Source organism: Oncorhynchus clarkii, unplaced genomic scaffold, assembly GCF_045791955.1.
Source record: "Oncorhynchus clarkii lewisi isolate Uvic-CL-2024 unplaced genomic scaffold, UVic_Ocla_1.0 unplaced_contig_13387_pilon_pilon, whole genome shotgun sequence".
Lineage (NCBI taxonomy): Eukaryota > Metazoa > Chordata > Actinopteri > Salmoniformes > Salmonidae > Oncorhynchus > Oncorhynchus clarkii.
In genome coordinates, this window is record NW_027258295.1 from 62,415 (window position 1) to 86,391 (window position 23,977).

At 45.2% G+C, this 23,977-nt stretch overlaps 1 protein-coding gene across 1 annotated transcript in view; it reads left to right on the forward strand.

Annotated features, from left to right (window-relative positions):
• Positions 1-20,728, forward strand: part of LOC139396493 (Na(+)/H(+) exchange regulatory cofactor NHE-RF2-like) — a gene marked incomplete at its 3' end in the record, with an annotated part of 43,010 nt that extends 22,282 nt beyond the window's left edge. The window contains exon 3 of the mRNA XM_071143515.1: positions 20,491-20,728. Within this exon, the coding sequence (XP_070999616.1) occupies positions 20,491-20,728 (238 nt within the window). The remainder of the gene's footprint in view (positions 1-20,490) is intronic.
• Positions 20,729-23,977: the final 3,249 nt, after the last annotated feature.

The window sequence follows — 23,977 nt, forward strand, 5'->3', positions numbered from 1 at the left end:
GAGATCTGATTTTACCAGATTTTTTTTTTTAATACAACTAAAATAAGGGTTAAATACAAACATCCACCACACACACTCTTTTCCACACTTTCAACCTCTTCATTTCACCATCTCCCAACCTCCATGTTAAACCCCCATTCCCAATGAAATCCTCCTTGCTGCCTCACAGCTGCTTACAGTACAGCCAAACAGGGAGAGACATTGATCCTATATGTCATCAGCTCTGATCTTGGATCAGTTTCTCTGGATCCCATTGTCTCAGCCCACAGACGGAGCTTCGGGATCAGTGTGATTCCAGCCATCCCTTTCTTGATTGAACCTTTTACTGCAGTGGGCTAAATCAAAGTCACACAGAGTGTTTCTTGGTAGTCTTAAATCAATCTACTTTGAAACCAAAGTATACACCATGGTTATGGGCTTAAAGAAAGAAGACACCTGTACCATGTCAGATATAGTCTGCATCCCAATATTACACTTTATATACGTCACAGAAAACTGAAATATAATTCAACTGTTTCACATAAACACCAGATTTTCAGATGTTAAAAAAATTGTATAATTTATGAAGTTATGAAAAATAGGAATAACATTCCACCCGTGGGGCCACTAGAGGGCGATTTGGTAATTTGACTGCAGGAAAGGGCTACGGGAAGGTGGAGTGGGCTGGATCAGACAGGATTAACGCTTTCGGTATGGACTGGGATAGATGGAAATAATGCTTTGTATCCCTATGGATGAGGAAGAGAGGGGGAGAGATGCTATGGATCCAGCCATCCCTCTATGGCTTCCCGGGAATGTGGAGTGGGCTGGATCAGATTGGAATTACGCTTTCGGTATGGACTGGGATAGATGGAAATAATGCTTTGTATCCCTATGGATGAGGGAGAGAGGGGGAGAGATGCTATGGATCCAGCCATCCCTCTATGGGTTCCTGGGAATGTGGAGTGGGCTGGATCAGATTGGAATCAGGCTTTGAATTCCTGTGTCGGGGTGTGGACTGGACTGGGATAAATTGGAATGATGTTTTGTACATGGACTGTGATAAATGGGATGGGAATAATGCTCTGTATCCCTATGGATGAGTGGGAATGCTTTGGAATGCTACAGACACTCAGCTGCTTCCCGAACTCAGGGATTAACTCATGGGTTTGTGAGGCGTTCAGGTGACATGCATGAATTACATGGGTCCCAATGCAATCTGGATGGGAGGACATTGTGGACGCAGAGAGGAATTCAACCTAATTGATTCAACATGCTTTTCCAGACATATTTTTGGGAAGCACTGCCTGAAATTCATGGTGTCATATTATTGTGAAAGAAAGAATGCTTTGGTTAAAATTGAACCATGCTGGTTGGATTGTTGGATTTTAATTGAAAAGGTATTGTGATTTGGATTAACACATTAGTGATGTAGATGGTATCTAACCTCCTCGCTATCTCTCTCTCGATATATATATACTTTCTCTCTCTTTCACCCACTCTTTCTTTTATTCTCCCACTATCTTCCTCTTGCTGTCTCTTTCACACACACACAATCTCTCTCTCTCTCTCTCTCTCTCTCTCTCTCTCTCTCTCTCTCTCTCTCTCTCTCTCTCCCTCTCTCTGTCTCTGTTACCATCAGTGTACATGCTGTAGGGCTTCATGTCTCTTTCTCTTTCTCAGTTACCATCAGTGTACATGCTGTTGGGCCTCATGTCTCTTTCTCCCTCTCAGTTACCATCAGTGTACATGCTGTTGGGCCTCATGTTTCTTTCTCTTTCTCCCTCTCTGTTACCATCAGTGTACATGCTGTTGGGCCTCATGTCTCTTTCTCCCTCTCAGTTACCATCAGTGTACATGCTGTTGGGCCTCATGTCTCTTTCTCCCTCTCAGTTATCATCAGTGTACATACTGTTGGGCCTCATGTCTCTTTCTCTTTCTCCCTCTCAGTTACCATCAGTGTACATGCTGTTGGGCCTCATGTCTCTTTCTCTTTCTCCCTCTCAGTTATCATCAGTGTACATGCTGTTGGGCCTCATGTCTTTCTCTTTCTCCCTCTCAGTTATCATCAGTGTACATGCTGTTGGGCCTCATGTCTCTTTCTCCCTCTGTTACCATCAGTGTACATGCTGTTGGGCCTCATGTCTCTTTCTCTTTCTCCCTATCAGTTACCATCAGTGTACATGCTGTTGGGCCTCATGTCTCTTTCTCCCTCTCAGTTACCACCAGTGTACATACTGTTGGGCCTCATGTCTCTTTCTCTTTCTCCCTCTCAGTTACCATCAGTGTACATGCTGTTGGGCCTCATGTCTCTTTCTCCCTCTCAGTTATCATCAGTGTACATGCTGTTGGGCCTCATGTCTCTTTCTCTTTCTCCCTCTGTTACCATCAGTGTACATGCTGGTGGGCCTCATGTCTCTTTCTCCCTCTCAGTTACCATCAGTGTACATGCTGTTGGGCCTCATGTCTCTTTCTCTTTCTCCCTCTCAGTTATCATCAGTGTACATGCTGTTGGGCCTCATGTCTCTTTCTCTTTCTCCCTCTCAGTTATCATCAGTGTACATGCTGTTGGGCCTCATGTCTCTTTCTCCCTCTCAGTTATCATCAGTGTACATGCTGTTGGGCCTCATGTCTCTTTCTCCCTCTGTTACCATCAGTGTACATGCTGTTGGGCCTCATGTCTCTTTCTCTTTCTCCCTCTCAGTTATCATCAGTGTACATGCTGTTGGGCCTCATGTCTCTTTCTCTTTCTCCCTCTCAGTTATCATCAGTGTACATGCTGTTGGGCCTCATGTCTCTTTCTCTTTCTCCCTCTGTTACCATCAGTGTACATGCTGTTGGGCCTCATGTCTCTTTCTCCCTCTCAGTTATCATCAGTGTACATGCTGTTGGGCCTCATGTCTCTTTCTCTTTCTCCCTCTCAGTTATCATCAGTAGTGTACATGCTGTTGGGCCTCATGTCTCTTTCTCCCTCTGTTACCATCAGTGTACATGCTGTTGGGCCTCATGTCTCTTTCTCCCTCTCAGTTATCATCAGTGTACATGCTGTTGGGCCTCATGTCTCTTTCTCCCTCTGTTACCATCAGTGTACATGCTGTTGGGCCTCATGTCTCTTTCTCTTTCTCCCTCTCAGTTATCATCAGTGTACATGCTGTTGGGTCTCATGTCTCTTTCTCTTTCTCCCTCTCAGTTACCATCAGTGTACATGCTGTTGGGCCTCATGTTTCTTGGCAGGGGGTGTTGGTGCTCTCGCCTCTTACTCACACACACAAACCAGGGTTTCTGTCCCCAACAGTCATAGGACCGATGTTGTCATCTGGGGCCACCCAGGGGTGTGCTTGTGTCTCTTTGAGGCCACGTGTCACTCTCCCCTCCTCCCCCCGTCACCCAACACCCTTCAGAGGGCCCAGTCTGCCCCCCACCCACTCTAACACACACATGTGCGCACACACACACACCCCTGAGCCAGCAGAGGGGTGGCTGCTCCAAACTGATAACATGGGTGTGGAGTTGCCTGTGTGATCACAACACTAGTACAGAGAGAGTAGAGGGAATGAAAGAGGCAGGGGAGAGAAAGTAGGTAGTTGAGAGACAATTAGAGAGAGGAGTTCAAATGAAGAGACATTGAAAATGATGAGAGATAAAGTGAAAGGGTGAGATATTGAGGCCAAGAGAAAAATATGGAAAATTAGAGATATTGAGAAAGAGAGAAACATACAGAAAGAGAGAGATATTGAGACAGAGAGAAACAGACAGAAAGAGAGAGATATTGAGACAGAGAGAAACAGACAGAAAGAGAGAGATATTGAGACAGAGAGAAACAGACAGAAAGAGAGAGATATTGAGACAGAGAGAAACAGACAGAAAGAGAGAGATATTGAGACAGAGAGAAACAGACAGAAAGAGAGAGATATTGAGACAGAGAGAAAGAGACAGAAAGAGAGAGATATTGAGACAGAGAGAAACAGAAACAGAAAGAGAGAGATATTGAGACAGAGAGAAACAGACAAAAATAGAGAGATATTGAGACAGAGAGAAACAGACAGAAAGAGAGAGATATTGAGACAGAGAGAAACAGACAGAAAGAGAGAGATATTGAGACAGAGAGAAACAGACAGAAAGACAAATGGATGGAAAGAAATCTAGGGTAAAGGTCTTAGCCAGCTGTTTGGATTCCTCACTCTGTTGGAAAACTAACAGAAAAGCAAGAACAGAAAATGAGTCAACCCAATATGTCTGTTTTCAGTTACATGATATTCATATCAAGGTCATCTCCATGCAGTCTGATGCTGAGGGATATATGATAGTTTACTAGTCTGGCACTGGTTTAGCTTGATTTACGAACAGAAATGCATGCAGTCTTTTAGCCCCCAACTGTAATCCACAATGAACTTGAAAACCCAGCCAGCATGCTTCTCATAGAAAGGGTGTGTGTGTGTGTGTGTGTGTGTGTGTGTGTGTGTGTGTGTGTGTGTGTGTGTGTGTGTGTGTGTGTGTGTGTGTGTGTGTGTGTGTGTGTGTGTGTGTGTGTGTGTGTGTGTGTGTGTGTGTGTGTGTGTGTGTGTGTGTGTGTGTGTGTGTGTGTGTAGAATGACAGGAAGATGACAATGTGTAAGTCACTGATTACAGAGTGAGACAACACCTTGTCTCTCTGTCCATACTTGGTTGTTTTGTCAGTTACTGCCTTTGGATTTCTAGGAAATAAGGACCTCCAAACAAACCTCTTGTATTCAAGATGGCCGCTGTGTCTCAGATATCTACGGTAACACTGATGACTGGTTGAGTCAGACATAGAATGCACAGAAATGGACCGATTTTTCAGAAACCGTCTGGATCAGTTTAGCCTTTTTGATCATAATGAATAAGATTATAGGAACAGGGGGGACCTGTTCCTAGATCATCACTCCTGAGACACTTTTTGAATACAAGCTCTGACATTGTTATTCCACAGGAAACTGAATGAACCCACCATTATGGTTAGCAATGGAATATTCCATCCCAGCATGCCAAGATTAGCTGCTTAGCTTTGTTTTAAATGGTCAAATCTGTTCAATGCTAAATCTATGGCTGTGTCTGAAAGGTTACTAGGGGCTCGATTCAATATGTAGTTCAGAAGATCAGAGTTATAGCGTGATTCACATTGAAAAGCAATGTTTCCGCGTTAGTCGAGATTGCATTCGCGGTGAAATGCTGCATATGTCGGCTCAATCGGAAATGACCTTTAAAATTCAACTGTGCTACAATGCAGATGTTCTGCGCTACGGACTGAATCAAGCCCTAGCTGTCCTCCAATTGGCTTTAAGAGACATTGAGGAAACAAATAAACGGGGCACAGGGTCATTATTAAGCAAATGGAAGGAAACAGAATGAAACGGTGATGAACTACATGTACTTTGTCCAATGAGAAACACTAATGTTTATTTTCTGTCGCAAAAAGTTTTGAAACATTTTCAGTTGTTGGTCCTTATGAAGGCAACCCTGGTGTTATCTCCTAGCTGGGCCACAACGGCTGCTTTCTGCTCCTTTCCTCAGTCTGCTGTTCATTATCCTTTAGTTCTGTGTTGTGAAGAAGCACTGTGTAAACAACGTTTGATGGACTGATGCACTGTGGGACTCGTGGATCCTCCTGGCTGGTTGTGATTGGTCACGGTGCAGACTTCCTGTCTGTCTGGTCGTCTGTCTCAGAGGGGTTTTAGAGGGCTGTGATCAGCATGGATTAGAGATGTTAGGATAACTCAAAACAGATGAGCTGCACTTACACCTGAGGAGAGAGAGAGAGGGAACTGGGGAGTGAGGGAGTGTGGAGGAAAGACGGAATGGAAGAGAGAGGGAACTGGGGAGTGAGGGAGTGTGGAGGAAAGACGGAATGGAAGAGAGAGGGAACTGGGGAGTGAGGGAGTGTGGAGGAAAGACGGAATGGAAGAGAGAGGGAACTGGGGAGTGAGGGAGTGTGGAGGAAAGACTGAATGGAAGAGAGAGGGAACTGGGGAGTGAGGGAGTGTGGAGGAAAGACGGAATGGAAGAGAGAGGGAACTGGGGAGTGAGGGAGTGTGGAGGAAAGACTGAATGGAAGAGAGAGGGAACTGGGGAGTGAGGGAGTGTGGAGGAAAGACTGAATGGAAGAGAGAGGGAACTGGGGAGTGAGGGAGTGTGGAGGAAAGACGGAATGGAAGAGAGAGGGAGTGGAGTGATGGTGAAGAGAGAAAATTAAGTAGAGGGAGAATAACGGGGAAAGATAACTGAGGAGAGAGAGGGAATGCAGCAACATGGTCCAGTATTTCAGTGAGGTGGATCATATCTGCATGACTAACAGAGGATCTCTCTCTCTCTCATTGAGATATTTTAATGAACATGTCCTAATGGAGTTGAACGTGACCCCTACCCTGTACCTAGGTGCTCCCAGTTGATCCAACCATAGAGGGGTGTCCCTGACTCCATGCCCTGTTGTCCCAGAAAGCCACCAAGCTAGAAAGAACATGTTAATTAGCTAGCGTGTGATGCTGGGCTGGGTTTCTATAGTTGTGTGTTCTGTTGTGCTTCAGCAGCCCTGTCTCCCAGATCACTGGGGATTGGAGCCTTTCAGAGCTGAACATGTGACATGCTTTGACAAGAATAAGATGTGCTGCCAACACAATATTGTCTGGCGGTTGCCGGTTGGCCTATCTGACCCTGTCTTGTTTTTGTGAACGTGATTGTTTTGCACAGAAATAAGATACAGTGTACTTGGAACCAGAGCCGTGTGTGTGTGTGTGTGTGTGTGTGTGTGTGTGTGTGTGTGTGTGTGTGTGTGTGTGTGTGTGTGTGTGTGTGTGTGTGTGTGTGTGTGTGTGTGTGTGTGTAGCGATAGTGGGCAATGCGAGACATGATGTGCTCAATTGGATTCAGGTCTGGGGAACAGGCGGGCCAGTCCATAGCATCAATGTCTTCCTCTTGCAGGAACTGCTGACACACTCCAGCCACATGAGGTCTAGCATTGTCTTGCATTAGGAGGAACCCAGGGCCAACCGCACAAGCATATGGTCTGAGGATCTCATCTCGGTACCTAATGGCAGTCAGGCTACCTCTGGCGAGCACTTGGAGGGCTGTGCGGCCCCCCAAAGAAATGCCACCCCACACCATGACTGACCCATCGCCAAACCGGTCATGCTGGAGGATGTTGCAGGCAGCAGAACGTTCTCCATGGCGTCTCCAGACTCTGTCACGTCTGTTACATGTGCTCAGTGTGAACCTGCTTTCATCTGTGAAGAGCAAATCCAATCAAATCAAATCAAATGTATTTATATAGCCCTTCGTACATCAGCTGATATCTCAAAGTGCTGTACAGAAACCCAGCCTAAAACACCAAACAGCAAGCAATGCAGGTGTAGAAGCACGGTGGCTAGGACAAACTCCCTAGAAAGGCCAGAACCTAGGAAGAAACCTAGAGAGGAACCAGGCTATGTGGGGTGGCCAGTCCTCTTCTGGCTGTGCCGGGTGGAGATTATAACAGAACATGGCCAAGATGTTCAAATGTTCATAAATGACCAGCATGGTCGAATAATAATAAGGCAGAACAGTTGAAACTGGAGCAGCAGCACGGTCAGGTGGACTGGGGACAGCAAGGAGTCATCATGTCAGGTAGTCTTGGGGCATGGTCCTAGGGCTCAGGTCCTCCGAGAGAGAGAAAGAAAGAGAGAAGGAGAGAATTAGAGAACGCACACTTAGATTCACACAGGACACCAATTAGGACAGGAGAAGTACTCCAGATATAACAAACTGACCCTAGCCCCCCGACACAAACTACTGCAGCATAAATACTGGAGGCTGAGACAGGAGGGGTCAGGAGACGTCCGAGGACACCCCCGGACAGGGCCAAACAGGAAGGATATAACCCCACCCACTTTGCCAAAGCACAGCCCCCACACCACTAGAGGGATATCTTCAACCACCAACTTACCATCCTGAGACAAGGCTGAGTATAGCCCACAAAGATCTCCGCCATGTCACAACCCAAGGGGGGGCGCCAACCCAGACAGGATGACCACATCAGTGAATCAACCCACTCAGGTGACGCACCCCTGAGGGCGCCAGTGGCGAATTTGCCAATCTTGGTTGGTGTTCTCTGGCAAATGCCAAACGTCCTGCACAGTGTTGGGCTGTAAGCACAACCCCCACCTGTGGACGTCGGGCCCTCATACCACCCTCATGGAGTCTGTTTCTGACCGTTTGAGCAGACACATGCACATTTGTGGACTGCTGGAGGTCATTTTGCAGGGCTCTGGCAGTGCTCCTCCTGCTCCTCCTTGCACAAAGGCGGAGGTAGCGGTCCTGCTGCTGGGTTGTTGCCCTCCTACGGCCTCCTCCACGTCTCCTGATGTACTGGCCTGTCTCCTGGTAGCGCCTCTATGCTCTGGACACTATGCTGACTGACACAGTAAACCTTCTTGCCACAGCTCGCATTGATGTGCCATCCTGGATGAGCTGCACTACCTGAGCCACTTGTGTGGGTTGTAGACTCCGTCTCATGCTACCACTAGAGTGAAAGCACCGCCAGCATTCAAAAGTGACCAAACATCAGCCAGGAAGCATAGGAACTGAGAAGTGGTCTGTGGTTACCACCTGCAGAACCACTCCTTTATTGGGGGTGTCTTGCTAATTGCCTATAATTTCCACCTGTTGTCTATTCCATTTGCACAACAGCATGTGAAATTTATTGTCAATCAGTGTTGCTTCCTAAGTGGACAGTTTGATTTCACAGAAGTGTGATTGACTTGGAGTTACATTGTGTTGTTTAAGTGTTCCCTTTATTTTTTTGAGCAGTGTATTACTGCATGTTCTATTACTGCATGTTCTATTACTACATGTTCTATTACTACATGTTCTATTACTGCATGTTCTATTACTACATGTTCTATTACTACATGTCCTATTACTGCATGTTCTATTACTGCATGTTCTATTACTGCATGTTCTATTACTGCATGTTCTATTACTGCATGTTCTATTACTACATGTTCTATTACTGCATGTTATATTACTACATGTTCTATTACTACATGTTCTATTACTACATGTTCTATTACTGCATGTTCTATTACTACATGTTCTATTACTACATGTTCTATTACTACATGTTCTATTACTGCATGTTCTATTACTGCATGTTCTATTACTACATGTTCTATTACCACATGTTCTATTACTGCATGTTCTATTACTGCATGTTCTATTTCTACATGTTCTATTACTACATGTTATATTACTACATGTTCTATTACTACATGTTCTATTACTACATGTTCTATCGCTACATGTTCTATTACTGCATGTTCTATTACTACATGTTCTATTACTACATGTTCTATTACTGCATGTTCTATTACTGCATGTTCTATTACTGCATGTTCTATTACTACATGTTCTATTACTACATGTTCTATTACTACATGTTCTATTACTGCATGTTCTATTACTGCATGTTCTATTACTACATGTTCTATTACTGCATGTTCTATTACTGCATGTTCTATTACTACATGTTCTATTACTGCATGTTCTATTACTGCATGTTCTATTACTACATGTTCTATTACTGCATGTTCTATTACTACATGTTCTATTACTACATGTTCTATTACTGCATGTTCTATCGCTACATGTTCTATTTGAATTCATGTGATTCAGGAAATAAATTGAAATTCCAGTTCAAGAATGGAAACATCCTCATCAAAAATAAATGGCACTTGGAATTTAAATTCTTCTCCTAATAAATTGGCTGGATTGAAATGGTACTGACCCCAACCCAACCCAGAGTTCAGAATGAGGTTCATTCAAGGCCAGTGCTCCATACAGAATACATCAGAGAACAGAGTACTACAGAATACATCAGAGAACAGAGTACTACAGAATACATCAGAGAACAGAGTACTACAGAATACATCAGAGAACAGAGTACTACAGAATACATCAGAGAACAGAGTACTAGAGAATACATCAGAGAACAGAGTACTACAGAATACATCAGAGAACAGAGTACTACAGAATACATCAGAGAACAGAGTACTACAGAATACATCAGAGAACAGAGTACTACAGAATACATCAGAGAACAGAGTACTACAGAATACATCAGAGAACAGAGTACTACAGAATACATCAGAGAACAGAGTACTACAGAATACATCACAGAACAGAGTACTACAGAATACATCAGAGAACAGAGTACTACAGAATACATCAGAGAACAGAGTACTACAGAATACATCAGAGAACAGAGTACTACAGAATACATCAGAGAACAGAGTACTAGAGAATACATCAGAGAACAGAGTACTACAGAATACATCAGAGAACAGAGTACTACAGAATACATCAGAGAACAGAGTACTACAGAATACATCAGAGAACAGAGTACTACAGAATACATCAGAGAACAGAGTACTACAGAATACATCAGAGAACAGAGTACTACAGAATACATCAGAGAACAGAGTACTACAGAATACATCAGAGAACAGAGTACTACAGAATACATCAGAGAACAGAGTACTACAGAATACATCAGAGAACAGAGTACTACAGAATACATCAGAGAACAGAGTACTACAGAATACATCAGAGAACAGAGTACTACAGAATACATCAGAGAACAGAGTACTACAGAATACATCAGAGAACAGAGTACTACAGAATACATCAGAGAACAGAGTACTACAGAATACATCAGAGAACAGAGTACTACAGGCACTGGTTCCAAAGAAAGCGCACTGCTGAACACATCACAATGAACCACTTGTTACATTGTGTGAGGAGCTTCACACAGATACATACACAGATACACACAGATACATACGCAGATTCACCACACAGCCTCACAAGGACACACACAGAAACACAATACAGATGAATTATATGTGAAGATGGCTGCAGTGTGAAAATAATAGGTTGGATCTAATCCCAGGCTTTACAGTACAGCTGACAGCTGCTGATATCTCACTACAACTGAAGGAGGAAGAGTGTGACTGTGTCCATTATAGTTAGGGACAGGAGTTTTTCCTGACAATGGGATTACGACCTAAACTCCATGATGTGCAGGCCTTTGTTTTATCCCAGCCCAAACACACTGGTTAAAGAAAGGAAAAGAGGAGTAAAACATGGCTTGCTGATTAGTTGGCTTGATGTATCAGGTGTGTTAGTACTGGGCTGGAACAAAAACCTGCACACCCAGTGGCTCTCCAGTGTAACTCCTCCAGCCCTGCTCTGTCATCTCCACCCAGTGAGCCTGTTCCTGCTCCTCTGTAGACAGTGACCCTGTTCCTCTATAGATAGTGACCCTGTTCCTGTTCCTCTATAGACAGTGACCCTGTTCCTCTATAGACAGTGAACCTGTTCCTCTATAGACAGTGAACCTGTTCCTCTATAGACAGTGAACCTGTTCCTCTATAGACAGTGACCCTGTTCCTGGTCCTCTATAGACAGTGGGCTGAAAAGGAGTTCATCGTGAGGTCAACACTCTTCTGCTAGAGCAGCCTTTCCTCTCTCTTGATCTTTCTCTCTGACCCTAACTCTCGCTTTATCCTCAGCCTCCCTGGTCTCTGTCTTATCTGTCTGCCTCACTCTCTCTCTGTCTCAGTTCAAGGGGCTTTATTGGCATGGGAAACATAGGTTTACATTGCTAAAGCAAGGGAAATAGATAATTTAAAAAAGTTAAATTATTTACAGTAAACTTTACACTTACAAAAGTTCCAAAAGAATAAAGACATTTCAAATGTCATATTATGTCTATATACAGTGTTGTAATGATGTGCAAATAGTTCAAGTACAAAGGAGAAAAGAAATAAACATAAATATAGGTTGTATTTACAATGGTGTTTGTTCTTCACTGGTTGCCCTTTTCTTCTGGCAACAGGTCACAAATCTTGCTGCTGTAATGGCACACTGTGGTATTTCACCCAATAGATATGGGAGTTTATCAAAATTTGTTTTCAAATTCTTTGTGGGTCTGTGTAATCTAAGGGAAATATGTGTCTCTAATATGGTCATACATTTGGCAGGAGGTTAGGAAGTGCAGCTCAGTTTCCACCTCATTTTGTGGGCATTGTGCACATAGTCTTCTCTTGAGAGCCAGGTCTGCCTTCGGCAGCCTTTCTTAATAGCAAGGCTATGCTCACGGAGTCTGTACATAGTCAAAGATTTCCTTAAGTTTGAGTCAGTCACAGTGGTCAGGTACTCTGCCACTGTGTACTCTCTGTTTAGGTCCAAATAGCATTCTAGTTGCTCTGTTTTTTTGTAAATTCTTTCCAATGTGTCAAGTAATGATCTTTTTGTCTTCTCATAATTTGGTTGGGTCTAATGGTGTTGCTATCCTGGGGCTCTGTGGAGTGTGTTTGTGAACAGAGTCCCAGGACCAGCTTTCTTAGGGGACTCTTCTCCAGGTTCCTCTCTCTGTAGGTGATGGCTTTGTTATGGAAGGTTTGAGAATCGTTTTCCTTTTAGGTGGTTGTAGTCTCTTTTCTGAATTTTGATAATTAGTGGTATCGGCCTAATTCTGCTCTGCGTGCATTATTTGGTGTTTTACGTTGTACACTGAGGATATATTTTCAGAATTCTTCATGGAGTCTCAATTTGGTGTTTGTCCTATTTTTGTGAATTCTTGGTTGGTGAGCAAACCCCAGACCTCGCAACCATAAAGGGCGATGGATCCTATAACTGATTCAAGTATTTTTTAGCCAGATCCTAATTGGTATGTCACATTTTATGTTCCTTTTGATGGCATAAAAGGCCCTTCCTGCCTTGTCTCTCAGATCGTTCACAGCTTTGTGGAAGTTACCTGTAGCGCTGATGTTTAGGCCGGAGTATGTATAGTTTTTTGTTTGCTCTAGGGCAACGGTGTCTAGATGGAATTTGTATTTGTGGTCCTGGAAACTGGACCTTTTCTGGAACACCACTATGTTTTCTCTATCTGATGATAAACCAGAGGAGGAGGCCATGAAAACAGATCCCAGCATGCTTGTCCCAGTCTGCAGAACACACACACAATTACACTCAACTCACACACACACACACACACCGCTGCCTCAGTAACACACACACACACACACACACACACACTGTTGCCTCAGTAACACAGGGGATTATTACGTAATACAGCCAGTGGGAAAAACAATTAGCTGCCTGACCTCTCTCTCCTTTCCTTTCTCTTTCTCCTTCTTCTTCTTCTCTCTCTTTCTCTTTCTCCCTCCCCTCAGATTGAGCAATGGGAGAACTGTGTGTGACAGAAACACACACACATTCTCTGTTTGAGGGCAGAACTTCTGAGCACAGAGTCTCAGGGACACACACACATTCTCTATTTGAGGGCAGAACTTCTAAGCACAGAGTCTCAGGGACACACACACATTCTCTATTTGAGGGCAGAACTTCTAAGCACAGAGTCTCAGGGGGACACACACATTCTCTATTTGAGGGCAAAACTTCTAAGCACAGAGTCTCAGGGACACACACACATTCTCTATTTGAGGGCAGAACTTCTAAGCACAGAGTCTCAGGGGGACACACACATTCTCTATTTGAGGGCAGAACTTCTAAGCACAGAGTCTCAGGGACACACACACATTCTCTATTTGAGGGCAGAACTTCTAAGCACAGAGTCTCAGACACACACACACATTCTCTATTTGAGGGCAGAACTTCTAAGCACAGAGTCTCAGGGACACACACACATTCTCTATTTGAGGGCAGAACTTCTAAGCACAGAGTCTCAGGGACACAGCAATTGCGTTATTTCAGACTGGCCTTACCAAACTATCTTCATTGTGATGACTAGTTTTGTTTAGACCCATGACTATAGTTACACGTAATGTCATGTTAATGCATAGCCTCACAGATATGAATAGACTTTGTGTTGTGGTTCTCCTGTAATTACTTTTAACACCTAATGAGATTGTGTCTGATTTTAAAAACTCCTAACTGTTGACCTGTTGATGACCTCTTATCTGACCCTTTACCTGAAGGCCACGCCCTCAAGGTGAGACCCGGCGATGTCAGTTAAACTGGCCGTGTTGGTTACACTACTGTCACCATGACAATACCTTGTACTCATGACATCAGCAATGTGCTACTTCTGAGGGCACATTCACTCTGTGATGATTTGTTTGCCATGATGTCACTAGGGGTTGTAACGTGTTCTGTACTATGTTACAACCCTTTCTCCAGTTGTACTTGAGGAGGAATACCTACCATGGACAGTGCAATGACAAGCTTGACTTTCAGGAATAATCTTAGGAAAACTCATATTACATTTTTGGTATTTTTATGGCCTAAAGGTGAGTGTGCGAGGCGTCTGTGTGATTTATTTTACAATGCATGGTTTTGAATTATAATGACCTAACCGAAGCCGGAAGGGCGGGTTGTCCGCTTTGATGCCTCACTCAATTACAACGTATCTCACTTTTTTGAACTGGAAGAGGTAGCTAAGTGTTGAGGCTTTACCATACATGGTACATTAGACCAATTGATCCACTAATGGAAACACAACATCACTATGAGATATGGACTATCCTGCTAGCATACAGCCTGTCCTCTCCACCCGCCTCGCTCTGTCAGCCCGCCCGCTTCTGGGCTGTTTTCCGCTTTAGGCGAATGTTTCCATATACAGTATGTGTGTATCACAGGTGGCTACTTAGGGGAGGACGGTTCATGTGTTTGATCTGCCGGATACCATTCCATTAATTCCGTTCCAGCCATTACTATGAGCCCAATGAAGGTGTTTATGGTTTTCAGGACACATTGCATACACTAACCTTTAGGGCTCATAGGAAATGTGATCCTCTTCTCCAGAGGATATTGGGTTAGCATTAATCCCCTAATGGAAATCATACAGCTGAATACATCGATGACAACACACACACATTAGGGATTCCCCTACTAGGTTACAGACAAAGCATCACCACACGCGCACACACACACACACACACAGTCTTGTAAAACTAACCTTGTGGGGACACACAATTCAGTCCCATTCAATATCATATTTTTCCTTACACCTAAACCTAACCCTAACCTGTACCCTTACCCTAACATTAACCCCAAAACTAACCCTAGCTCCTAACCCTAAACTAACCCTAGTTCCTAACCCTAAACTAACCCTAGCTCCTAACCCTAAAACTAACCCTAGCTCCTAACCCTAAAACTAACCCTAGCTCCTAATCCTAAAACTAACCCTAGCTCCTAACCCTAACCCCAAAACTAACCCTAGCTCCTAACCCTAAAACTAACTCTAGCTCCTAACCCTAACCCCAAAACTAACCCTAGCTCCTAACTCTAAAACTAACCCTAGCTCCTAACCCCAAAACTAACCCTAGCTCCTAACCCTAAAACTAACACTAACCCCAACACTAACCCTAGCTCCTAACCCTAAAACTAACCCTAGCTCCTAACCCTAAAACTAACCCTAGCTCCTAACCCCAACACTAACCCTAGCTCCTAACCCTAAAACGAACCCTAGCTTCTAACCCTAAAACTAACCCTAGCTCCTAACCGCAAACCTAATTCTAACCCTAACACTAATTCTAACCTTAACCCCCTAGAAATAGCATTTGACCTTGTGGGGACCAACAAACTGTCCCCAGTTGGTCAAATTAGTTTACTATTCTTGTGGGGGACTTCTGGTTCTTCTTCTGGTCCCCACAAGTATAGTTAAACACGTCCACACACACACACACACACTTATGATACACCATATTCACTTCACACACACACACTGGCTGGCACAGTCCTGAGTAGTGGTACTAGACAGAGAGTCAATGATCCTTGGTAGTGACGGGGTTAACAGTGGTCATGATCCAACTATCCCAGCAGTCTCTTAGTGAATAATTCAACAACAGCACCGATCTCATTTCATCAACCACAAACACACGTACACAGCCAGTGGTCGCATTTGAGAAAACACACACACACATTGACACATGCTCCATCATAATCTTACTCACACACACCACATACTGTACAGACACACACACACACCACATACTGTACAGACACACACACACGCTGTACAGACACACACTCAGGGCAGGTAGACGTTTATTGGGATGAGTCTTGTCCTTGAGGCAGGACTGGGGGCCTCATACAGAGACACACACATCACACAGGCAGGCAGGCAGGCCTAGGCAGGAAAGCATACCAGGGCCTAGTTCTGTTCTAATACCAGGGCCTAGTTCTGTTCTAATACCAGGGCCTAGTTCTGTTCTAATACCAGGGCCTAGTTCTGTTCTAAACCAGGACCTAGTTCTATTCTAATACCAGGGCCTAGTTCTATTCTAATACCAGGGCCTAGTTCTGTTCTAATACCAGGGCCTAGTTCTGTTCTAATACCAGGACCTAGTTCTATTATAATACCAGGGCCTAGTTCTGTTCTAATACCAGGGCCTAGTTCTATTCTAATACCTTGGCCTAGTTCTATTATAATACCAGGACCTAGTTATATTCTAATATCAGGACCTAGTTCTATTCTAATATCAGGGCTTAGTTCTATCCTAATACCAGGGCCTAGTTCTGTTCTAATACCAGGGCCTAGTTCTGTTATAATACCAGGGCCTAGTTCTATCCTAATACCAGGGCCTTGAGTTGTTCCTGGTCAGGTCATGTGGTCAGGAAAAACTCCTGACCCTACTTACAGTGCAAACTGTTTCCTGACAATGTGCCTTGACCAGGAAAAGCCCTGCACTCAGCCTGACTGTGTTGTATGGATATCATGAAGGAGGAAAACATTCTGTTTGGATTTTCCTTTAGGAATCATTAGGATTTATGCCTGTTAGTTTCCAATGGCCGTGTTCAGAACAGAAACGTAGCTAGCACATATTGGAATGGGAGTGGAGAAAGTCATTCTGTACAGAGTTCCTAAACAGAACACTTGCTTTTCCAAGTGGTTTGAGGGTTTGAAGGTTTGAGTTCTCACCCTGAAGTGATTTCCTGATTATTGGCTTGTTTGCCGACAGAAGGGAAAAAGCAAAAACTCGATTTTGTTCTGTTTCTCATCAAAATATCTAAAAGCCACTGACCCATTAGACACTGACCCATTGTTTTTAATAATTCTAACATGGATCAAGCCAAGTCTTTTCTACAGTGATAGCGTTGGAATAGTCCATTTTTCCCTCATAAATAGGGGTGGAGGTTGAAAACTGCCTAACCCCACCTGAAAAAGAACTAATGAAACTACCACATGAACACTGGCTTTATATCCATCCATAATTATAGATATCATCATTAACCTAGATAGGAAATACCTCTTATTCTTGTTCCCAGTTGGCTCCAAAACTTCCACACTGTTGCCAAGTGGAGTTGGAGGAGTGAAGCCTGGAGGGCGGCCATATTTGGCAGTGTTGTGATTTATATTCTCTATCTCTGCTGGCTGTCAGCTCAACTAACCAGTCCTTCCACACCCGTCACAGGTGTGAGAGTGACTAGAACTGAAAGATGTTGTAACACCAAGCTCAGTGCAGTACACCACATGTAACAACCACTTCTTTAATGTTTGTATAAGATACATCGTCTCATAATGATCGTGTCATAACATACATCGTCTCATAATGATCGTGTCATAACATACATCGTCTCATAATGATCGTGTCATAACATACATCGTCTCATAATGATCGTGTCATAACATTGATTATTTTCCTTTGTTTATTTCTCCTCTGTTTTTCCTCCTTTCCTTTAATATATGTTATCTTGCCCTTCAGAAACAGGAGAAAACAATCACATGAACGGCTGTTGGTGTACTGACATTTGATCATTGCCATCTGGCTTGCAGAAACAGAGAAATCCCATTTAGATATACAGTATTGTCAGAGTTGTTATGACCACTTGGATTGGACAGATCCTCAGAAGGCTTCTCATATCTTCCAAGTCCCTTCTTGTTAACTGATGCATTGTTTTTCCTCCAAGCCAATCACCACTCTTTAATAAGACATCTCCTGTTTCGCTGCACCTCAGCCTAGATTGGCCCTCACAGATGGTACTGGCTAAGGTAGAGCGAAGAGGGCCTTTGGCACAGAAAGAGGAAGACACACACACGTACAGAGGGACGATGACATGGGCCACCCTCCAGGGGGTGATTAGTGCTGTGTGGACAGGCATCTAGAGGCAGTCAGAGGTTAGCTTGGCAGGGACGGCCGTCTCCCCTCGCTAATGTCTACCAGCAGGGCTGTCCACACTGTTTATCTTACTCTCATGCCTTCCAGAACTCACTCACTCTCGCTCTATTTCAACTCTCTCGTTTCTTCTTTCTCTTTCATACACACACACACAACCTCTTTCTCTTTCTTCTCAACTTTTTCTCTCCATCTCTCTCTATACCTCTCTCTTTATATCCTCTCTTTCTCTCAATCTCGTTTTCCCCCTCCTCCATCTCTCTCTATGTGGATCCAGGACAGATCCCTGGGTGCTAATAGCTAAGTGACCTCTCTGTATTAAGCCCCACCCCTTCCTCCTGGCCTTGCGGTCACTTCCTGCTTCTCCGCCAATAATAATTCATTTGAATGAAATCAGTCTGAATCATTCCATTGTACTCCACATCAGGCCTGGATGACTTTCTTAGGGCATCCTTCCCGGAACGCTGTTGGTTTAAGCAATTTTATGGAATTCATGTTTTATATTTTGGTGTTGAGGAGAGAGAGATTTAGTAAGTATTAAAACAGATTTTCCCTCCCCTATTCGATATCTACCTCGTAATACTTCTAAAAGTGACATCCATACATCTGCGTACTCCTTCCATCCTACACCCATCCCTCCCTCTATGCCCAGCGAATGGCCGACCATTGTTGTCGTCCCCCCATATGAGCCAACATAGTGCACCACACCCTGTGTGTCTGTCTGCTAAAAATACCTTGTCAGGACTGGATGTATTGTCTGATGACAGGCGATGTATAATGCAGATATTGTGTGATAGTACACACACACACACCACACACCACACACACACACTGATAGTGTGTGGCAGGTATGTGTTCTTCATTGGGTGTTTGAGGGATAGGGTCCCATATGGGGGTTAGCCCAGACACCCTACACCCCCTTTACCACTCCCTAACAACTCCTTATCACCCCACAGTGGAGGTGAGGTTACACCATGTCATTAATAACAATTACTCTGTCACCAGTGACACGTATTGTTAGTGAATGAACCTAGATGTCAGAAGTGTGCGTACTGGTAGCGAATTCAGGTGCAGGAGAGCAGGGATTTGTAAACAGGCGCACACTTTATTTAGGCAAAAGTGCAAAACGTGCAAAACAGTCACAAGAATTATGTTTAACAATAAACATCTTCATGAAAAATAACACGGAAAAAACAAGCCAGTCTGGCGCGTCAACAATACACACGTAACACAAACAATCTCACACAAAGACATGATGGGGAACAGAGGAATAAATACATGTAGATTGATTGGGGAATGAAAACCAGGTGTGCAGGGAACAAGACAAAACAAATGGATACATGAAAAATGGAGCGGCGATGGCTAGAAAGCCGGTAACGTCGACCGCTGAACGAACAAGGAGAGAAGCCGACTACGGCGGAAGTCGTGACACTAGATGCTCATTGTGACGTTTTACACAGATACTCAACACAACATTTACTCCGATTCCCATGTACAGTGTTGTCTACAGTCTTAGAAAAAGGTGCTATCTAGAACCTAAAAGGGATCTTCAGCTAGAACCATTTTAGTTCCAGGTTCTTTTCCACCAAGGGCTCTACATCAAACACAAAAGGGTTCTACCTGGAACCAAAAAGGCTTTTCCTGGAACCAAAAAGGGTTATTCTGGAACCAAAAAGGGTTATCCTATGGGGACAGCTGAAGAACTTGTTTGAAACCCTTTTATCTCAGATTGCATATCACTTTCCTGATAATCAGTTGTTATGTGTGGCTGTGGTTGAGGTGAGTGTTATGATGTGGTGTTGAGATGAGTTAGTTTTATACAAGGGGAAGGTCTTTGAGTTGGAGATTATCTTTCTATACTTAAAGTCCAAATCATTGACATTACAACTATAGACTCAGTATAGAGCAGCTGTTGAGTGTTTTTTCCACTGATAGGCTAGCAGTGTTAAGGAGATACAGGCCTACATACAGTATGGACATTCCTGTGGTGTGATAACTATTTGATTTCTTTGACAGTCATCTTACTGTAATAACATCAGGATGATCTGTCACGGAGGAGATACCCTGTTGTACATAATATGTGTGGGTATCTTCAATCTGTTCTGCTTCTCTGACTCAAGTTGAACAGAATATACAGTAGATAGGTAGGGGTTGGGATCAAGCAGAAGACACATTTAATTTCCCTGTGATAATGGACAACAAATTAAACACATTAGTGGTGTTTGTTTGGTAGAGACCACAAACAAGCAATAAAGACTATTGGAGGGATCCAAACTTATTCCTTCTGCACTTACATCTGACAGGACTTCTTTGAGTACTCAGTAGTGTATATGACTGAACTGTAGATGATATTGTGTATCTTTCTCTCTGTTCACTACAGGAGGCTCTGGCCCATGTTAATGCCCATGCCCAGGTGGTGCGGCCACCAGTGGACCCATCGGAGCTGTTCCCCAGGCTGTGTCGCCTGGTGCGGGCCGAGACTGGCTACGGCTTCAACCTGCACAGTGAGAAGTCCCGGCCGGGCCAGTACATCCGCTCCCTGGACCCTGGGTCTCCAGCCGACCACGCCGGGCTCAGACCACAAGACAGACTCATAGAGGTGAGGAGAGATGGGATGAGTGAAGGAGGGGAGAGGAGAGAGGGGATGGGTGAAGGAGGAGAGGGGGATGGGTGAAGGAGGGGAGAGGAGCGAGGGGATGGGTGAAGGAGGGGAGAGGAGAGGGATGGGTGGAGGAGGGGAGGATTGGTGTCGAAAGAGGGCAAGTGGTTAGAGACTGAAGAAGACGTGTGGGGGACTGTGGAGCTCCATGAAGGGGTTTATTTTTCATGAAGGTGAGGAGGATAGGTGTGTGAGGAGGAGGCTGGGAAGAGGGGCTAGTCCAGGAGGAGGATAGGTGTGTGAGGAGGAGGCTGGGAAGAAGGGCTAGTCCAGGAGGAGGATAGGTGTGTGAGGAGGAGGCTGGGAAGAAGGGCTAGTCCAGGAGGAGGATAGGTGTGTGAGGAGGAGGCTGGGAAGAAGGGCTAGTCCAGGAGGAGGATAGGTGTGTGAGGAGGAGGCTGGGAAGAGGGGCTAGTCCAGGAGGAGGATAGGTGTGTGAGGAGGAGGCTGGGAAGAGGGGCTAGTCCAGGAGGAGGATAGGTGTGTGAGGAGGAGGCTGGGAAGAAGGGCTAGTCCAGGAGGAGGATAGGTGTGTGAGGAGGAGGCTGGGAAGAGGGGCTAGTCCAGGAGGAGGATAGGTGTGTGAGGAGGAGGCTGGGAAGAGGGGCTAGTCCAGGAGGAGGATAGGTGTGTGAGGAGGAGGCTGGGAAGAAGGGCTAGTCCAGGAGGAGGATAGGTGTGTGAGGAGGAGGCTGGGAAGAAGGGCTAGTCCAGGAGGAGGATAGGTGTGTGAGGAGGAGGCTGGGAAGAGGGGCTAGTCCAGGAGGAGGATAGAGGTGCAGGGGATTGGTGGGAGAGGGAGGAGGGAGTCTGATGTCTTAATAATCACGGAACTATGGACCAGTAGCGGCTTGGTTTGTAAACTTTAGACAAGTGGTGAGAGAGAAGGAGACAGACTCCAATCAGCTAGTTTACATTGGTCCTAATGAGACCCTAATGAGGTGGGCTTTGAGAAATGAGGTTGGAACACCCTAATTAGGGGGGTTTATAGAACAGAGAGAGAGAGAGAGGGAGTGGGGTGATTGAACATGTGTCTGAGATAAGGGATACAGAGTGAGACCCCAAGAGGCATTTTACTCCCCTATGTACATGCAAATGTATGTGTGCTTGCTTGTGAATGTTTGGGTTTATCAGTGTGTGTACACAGGTGTGACCTCGTGTGGCAGAAGTCTCAATGCTCATCCTTCATGCGTGTGCAGGGCCACATGTGCCTGGTTTAACCCCTCTAACGATACCACCGCTATAACACGGCCTGGACCCCAGCCTCATCTCACACATGTTTTAGTTGAGATTAAGGAGGACAGGCTGATAGGGGGGAGAGGTTGTTCATCAGTCTGAAAGCAGGATACAGACGAGAGAGAAACATATGAGGCCTGAATGTGTGTCAAGAAAGAAGGGATGGAGGGATAGCAGAGGGTCAGAGATAGAGGGATAGAAGGAGACGCGTGAAACATACTGATCCTGCTCACCATACACCCTCTCAATCAGACCCCCAGACACATTCCCATGAGCCCTGACCCCATAGCAGTACATCAGGGCCTAACAAGGCCACACAGGGCCAAGACAGGGTCAAATACAGGGTCAGGCAGGGCCAAATACAGGGTAAGACAGGGTCAAATACAGGGTAAGACAGGGTCAAATACAGGGTCAGGCAGGGCCAAATACAGGGTCAGACAGGACGTAAAATACACTGCATCAAGCGTTACCATGACGTTACCATAGCGTTGTGGTGAAAACACAAGGCTGGAAACAGTAAAAACAAAGTGTAAGATGGCAGGCAGAGCAGTTGGATACAGTAGACTCCAACAGGGTCAAAGAGAGACTCACACACACATGCACGGCTATACCATTCCAGTCCTGCCCATACAGTATGAGTAACACGGACGGCTGCACACACACTGGCACTAGAGGGAGGAGTTGCTTTCAATGCTTTGATGTGCCTCTGTCTGTCCAGCAACAGGAAACAGGGAGAGTGAACTGTAGCTATGGGAGCTAGCTTCCTGTGTCTGTTAGATGACAATAACAGGCCAGGTCACTCCCTGTCTATGTGCTCTATGGTCCATAAATAGGTTTTATCATGTTTATATAGAGACTAAAGAGTCCCTGCCCTGCACCCGAAGACACACATCCAGAGAGAGAGACAGAGAGACCTAGATCTTCTGCACAGATTCTGTCAGACCTGGGCCCTGACAGTAAATCTCAGTAAGACAAAAATGATGGTGTTCCAACAAAGGTCCAGTTCCTAATAAAGCCCCTTAAATTGAAATGTAATTGACAGAGATGACAGAGATACCCTTCCCTGAACCTGAATACACACACCCAGGGAGAGAGACGGAGATACCCTGAACCTGAATACACAGTCCCAGGGAGAGAGACAGAGATACCCTGCCCTGAACCTGAATACACACGCCCAGGGAGAGAGACAGAGATACCCTGCCCTGAACCTGAATACACACGCCCAGGGAGAGAGACAGAGATACCCTTCCCTGAACCTGAATACACACACCCAGGGAGAGAGACAGAGATACCCTGAACCTGAATACACAGTCCCAGGGAGAGAGACAGAGATACCCTGAACCTGGATACACACGCCCAGGGAGAGAGACAGAGATACCCTTCCCTGAACATGAATACACACGCCCAGGGAGAGAAACAGAGATACCCTGCCCTGAACCTGGATACACACGCCCAGGGAGAGAGACAGAGATACCCTGCCCTGAACCTGGATACACACGCCCAGGGAGAGAGACAGAGATACCCTGCCCTGAACCTGCATACACACGCCCAGGGAGAGAGACAGAGATGCCCTGCCCTGAACCGGAATACACACGCCCAGGGAGAGAGACAGAGATACCCTGCCCTGAACCTGCATACACACGCCCAGGGAGAGAGACAGAGATACCCTGCCCTGAACCTGCATACACACGCCCAGGGAGAGAGACAGAGATACCCTTCCCTGAACATGAATACACACAGGCCCAGGGAGAGAGACAGAGATACCCTTCCCTGAACCTGAATACACACGCCCAGGGAGAGAGACAGAGATACCCTTCCCTGAACCTGAATACACACGCCCAGGGAGAGAGACAGAGATACCCTTCCCTGAACCTGAATACACACGCCCAGGGAGAGAGACAGAGATACCCTGCCCTGAACCTGGATACACACGCCCAGGGAGAGAGACAGAGATACCCTGAACCTGAATACA